This window comes from Amphimedon queenslandica, unplaced genomic scaffold (assembly GCF_000090795.2).
Source record: "Amphimedon queenslandica unplaced genomic scaffold, v1.1 AMPQUscaffold_10308, whole genome shotgun sequence".
NCBI lineage: Eukaryota > Metazoa > Porifera > Demospongiae > Haplosclerida > Niphatidae > Amphimedon > Amphimedon queenslandica.
In genome coordinates this window covers 1-3877 of record NW_003549421.1, presented here as the reverse complement: position 1 = coordinate 3877, position 3877 = coordinate 1, and the positions used below count along the sequence as shown (strand labels likewise).

The 3877-nt window shown below is 34.6% G+C and overlaps 2 protein-coding genes and 1 long non-coding RNA gene across 4 annotated transcripts; 2 read left to right on the top strand and 1 right to left on the bottom strand.

The window, feature by feature from the left end:
- Nucleotides 1-12: 12 nt before the first annotated feature.
- On the bottom strand, nucleotides 13-651 carry LOC109590237 (uncharacterized). Of its 2 annotated transcripts, none has more exons than XR_002189227.1 (3): nucleotides 463-651; nucleotides 116-264; nucleotides 13-71 (listed from the first exon to the last, which is right to left on the bottom strand). It is a non-coding gene; the product is annotated as an uncharacterized LOC109590237 (long non-coding RNA). The 2 variants fall into 2 exon arrangements; XR_002189228.1 differs by having other exon boundaries at nucleotides 485-651.
- Nucleotides 652-686: 35 nt separating this feature from the next.
- On the top strand, nucleotides 687-2837 carry LOC105315421 (kinesin-like protein KIN-7O). The gene is made up of 9 exons (XM_020006158.1): nucleotides 687-842; nucleotides 896-979; nucleotides 1022-1174; nucleotides 1216-1269; nucleotides 1322-1384; nucleotides 1502-1555; nucleotides 1607-1660; nucleotides 1759-1899; nucleotides 1955-2837. The coding sequence occupies exons 3-9, from the start codon at nucleotides 1079-1081 to the stop codon at nucleotides 2792-2794; spliced, it is 1302 nt and encodes a 433-aa protein (XP_019861717.1). The 5' UTR covers nucleotides 687-842; nucleotides 896-979; nucleotides 1022-1078; the 3' UTR covers nucleotides 2795-2837.
- A 91-nt stretch (nucleotides 2838-2928) lies between these two features.
- On the top strand, nucleotides 2929-3854 carry LOC109590235 (uncharacterized; the record flags this gene model as incomplete). Its single annotated transcript, XM_020006156.1, has 4 exons — nucleotides 2929-3049; nucleotides 3322-3423; nucleotides 3524-3595; nucleotides 3684-3854. Coding segments are annotated over exons 2-4 (339 nt in total), but the record flags the coding sequence as incomplete, so codon positions are not given.
- Between the last annotated feature and the right edge of the window lie 23 nt (nucleotides 3855-3877).

Here is a 3877-nt window from a genome sequence, read left to right as displayed (position 1 = left end):
ACAAACCTCATAATGATAGTCATACAAGTCAAGTCCCTCTAACAGGTACCACCTCTCATCTTTATCAAACCCTAAAGAAGGTCCAATATTCAATCACATCCTTTCTCTCACTTACAGCTCCAATCATAATGCGGAATATCATCCAGCGATTTCCCCAGACATTGGTCCAGCTTGTGGGCGTGTGACGTGGAAACTGGCTATAACTCAAAACTGGAGATAAGAACATTGGAAGGAAACCCATTTCAAGTAACTGAGACTCCCAACCTACATGTACATGTACATGAATATCTAATAATGTACACACATTATACAATACACAATGAATATACTGTACCTACACATGTACAAGTATACAAATAATATTGTTTAATTAATAATGCTTAATTAAACATTTATTTAATTAAAATATAAATTAATAATGTTTACATTTTCTCTGTATGCATGATAGGCAATATCACTTACCAAATGAATTAGAATTACTAACATTTGTGATACTATTTACTTAATAATAACAATAAATGATCCTCTGTTTCTCCATGCAAAGATACGTCCACTTCAGAATAGCAGGAGGAGGAGAGGAATGATCTGATGAACCTCTTCTCTCAGAAGAGGAAGATTTGAGTGAATCACAGCATGTCTAATAAGAATGTGTATGTGTATGTGTATGCATTGTTGTATTTTATTAGAATGAATTATTCAAACAAGATTTTGAAAGTGAGAGGAAAGATCGAGAAAGAATAAAAGGTCAACTAATAAACCTGCAAGAGAAAAGGAAGGAAGCTCAAATACAATTTCATAACCTCAAACAATCAAACGGCACTTTAGTGCATGATTTAGAAGAGGTTTGTTGAAATAATATGATACCCTGTATACTGTCAATTATTCTTACATATAGAGTAGGAAGGAAATTGAATCTTTGGTTCAAAAAAATGCTCAACTGGAGAAACAACACAATGAAGAAATAAGGAAAATTAAAAAGGTGTGCCTTGTTTTGATGATATTGTTTTACTGCTAAATTTAGAAACTCAAAGAACTAGAAGCAGGAGAGACAGACAGAATAAAAGGAATTGAAGAAGAGATGCAAGTATTAACAGCTCAAGTTAATGCTTACAGTCGTGAGGTGGATAAACAGAAAGGATTAGTGACTCGGAGTCAAGAGAAACACAAAACTGAGGTATACACAGATTGTTGTAATGCTCTTATGTATTAATATAGGTTAATGAGTTAAATGAGAGACTTGATGAAGAAATAAAGTCCAAGCAACAACTGGTAATATTTTGATACAGTGTGTGTGTGTGAGTTTAATTGACTTACACCATAGAATAATGAGCTGGCTGAGATGAGACAAGAATTAGATAGTGTATCTAAGAAACATGAAACTGAAGTATGTACATATTGTTTATTTTATGCATGTGTACTGAATTAAGTTATAAAATTAACCCCAAAAAACATCTGGTAGCTTTGGAAGTACATGTATGTGTTTAATCCATTAATTTCATAGACTTCTGAGCTACAAGAGAAATCAAGACAGCAAGTACAACAATTTCAACAAATGGTAGATATGAATGATTGTTTGCACTTAGTTTCACTTTTCTTATACTTGTAGATTCAGGGAGCAAATGAGAAACTTGAAAATGAAAGGAAGTCCAAGAAACAACTGGTAATATTTAATTATGGCAAATATACATGCACATGTACTCTCTCTTCCTATGTGTGTATGTGTATATAATGTGTATGAATGTGTTTGATTGCATGTAGGATAGTGAACTAGCTAAGATGAGACAAGAGTTAGCCAATGTATCTGCTGATAAAGAAGAATTATTAAGAGCTTACGATCAAGAACAAGTAATAGTTACTACACTAAAGAATGAAGTGGAAACAACGAAGAAAGCTAATAAAGTATGTTTATGTACATGATGTATTATAGTGTTTGAGAGTTACTATTTCTTTAAAGGTACTGAAAGACAAACTCCTGAACCTGCAGCAGCTAATAACCCCTTCAGCCACCTCCCATATTCAGCTACCTGCCCCTCATGGTGCCGGAGGATTTCAACACGCTTCTCATCCTTTACCTACCACTATTGGTACACGCCACAACATTGTTCCTTCTGCACAAGTTTCTGGTGGTTCTAAACAAGTAGTACAGAGTGATGGTGATGGTAATGGTGATGGTGTGTTAATACTACCAAAGACTGAGCAAACAGCCACTACTATCCTTCATCCTGATAGTAATCCTGATGATACTCCTCTATTGTCTAAAGAAGAAATGACTAAGATGTTTAAATGGCATGATCAACAAGGCAGCAGTGATTGGACTCAGTCACCTCAACAGGTTGAAGACTCGTTAGTAAAAGAAAAAAAGAGAAAAGAATTAGCAAAGGAAGCTGATGATGCAGTACTTGAAGTTGAACGTTTGCGACAAAATGTAAAAAAGCCAAGCTCCTTTCCTATGGAAAAACTACCTCCTCCTTCACAGCAAACTTCATCAAAGCAAAAAACAAAACAAAAGGTCAAAAAAGATCAAGCAAAGCAACGAGCATCTGATGATTCAGAATCAGACATTGAAGAGAATAAACTGATTGATAATATTGATGAAGAGATACAGCAAATGGCTGAAGATGTACGTAAGGGAAGCAGAGGCCCTACTACAGCTGAGGTTCTGTTTGATGATGGTGATAGTTCGTTACCTTACGACCCGAATCTAGTTTGCCCAAAGTGTGGAAAACAGTATCGTGTGGGAGAGATCCAGAAATTGAGGAGACATATAAATGAATTCTGCACAGGAATAAGATAGATGATTAATGGCTGTACATTTTGTTTTTGATTTTTTTTTTTGCAAACACACACTTACACAGAATTGTATTTACACTAATTTTTGGTTAAAATTTTGATTATTTTCAATAGTGGGCGTGTTATACATGTAGGCCTAGTCTCGGGGGAAATCCCACTGAAATAGATTGTTCAAGAGTGGACTATTGCTTTTTAGAAGTGAAGACTCACAAGACATTTCATCCATATTGACACATTTCTACTGAAATCAAGGACTCAAGTAAAGAAACTGCTCGTATTTGTTGTGAAGTGTACCGTTTTGTGAGTAGCATCCTACTTCTTTGTTTGAGGAAGTGTTATTTAAGAATCCTTTTGAATGAAACTCGTAAATCTTACAATTAATCCTATCACTCTTGATCCTATACCGACTCATTAGACTTGCACGTAACTATACATGCTTTGAGGTTTTGATTTTGAAAGTGTATGACTCTATTATTGATATATACTTTTGGTGTCATTCATTTTAACTATTCTGTGTGTTATAATTTTCAGGACTCAATGGGTTCTTGTCTTTGTTCTAGACGAAAGGAAAGTGATGTAGAAACTGGGAAAGTGGAAGAAGATATAAAGGATGGTCAAAATGCTGCAGAAGAAGTTAGTTTTATAAAATATTCTGATTTTGTTATTTTTATAATAATAGTGTCTGAACAACATTAGTTTATGCTAACATTTTTTCATCTGATTATTTTTTTAGCTTCCAGGGGTAGTTGATAACACTGAGGGAGTGGAAGAAAATATAAAGGATGGTCATGATGCTGCAGAAGAAGTTAGTTTTATAAAATATTCTGATTTATAATTAGTGTCTGAACAAAATTAGTTTATGCTAGCATTTTTTCATCTGATTATTTTTTCAGCTTCCAGAGGTACTTAATAACCGAGTTGATAACACTGCACCTCTTAAAGTTCAGGCTCAGGTGCCACCTGATCCACACGATCCTGCTGCTTATAATCATCCTCATGCTATTGTTGATGATGATGAGAAATTGATTAGAACAGAATTAGAGAGGGATAAATACCAGAGAGAGGTTGAGGACCAGGAACATCTGAT

What these genes read in the sequence shown, in the direction of transcription:
- LOC105315421 (XM_020006158.1), top strand. Translation starts at nt 1,079, where the DNA reads ATGCAAGTATTAACAGCTCAAGTTAATGCTTACAGTCGTGAGGTGGAT. An exon ending in TACAACAATTTCAACAAATG is followed by an intron (nt 1,556 to 1,606) that starts GTAGATATGAAT and finishes TTATACTTGTAG; the next exon opens with ATTCAGGGAGCAAATGAGAA. An exon ending in GGAAGTCCAAGAAACAACTG is followed by an intron (nt 1,661 to 1,758) that starts GTAATATTTAAT and finishes GATTGCATGTAG; the next exon opens with GATAGTGAACTAGCTAAGAT.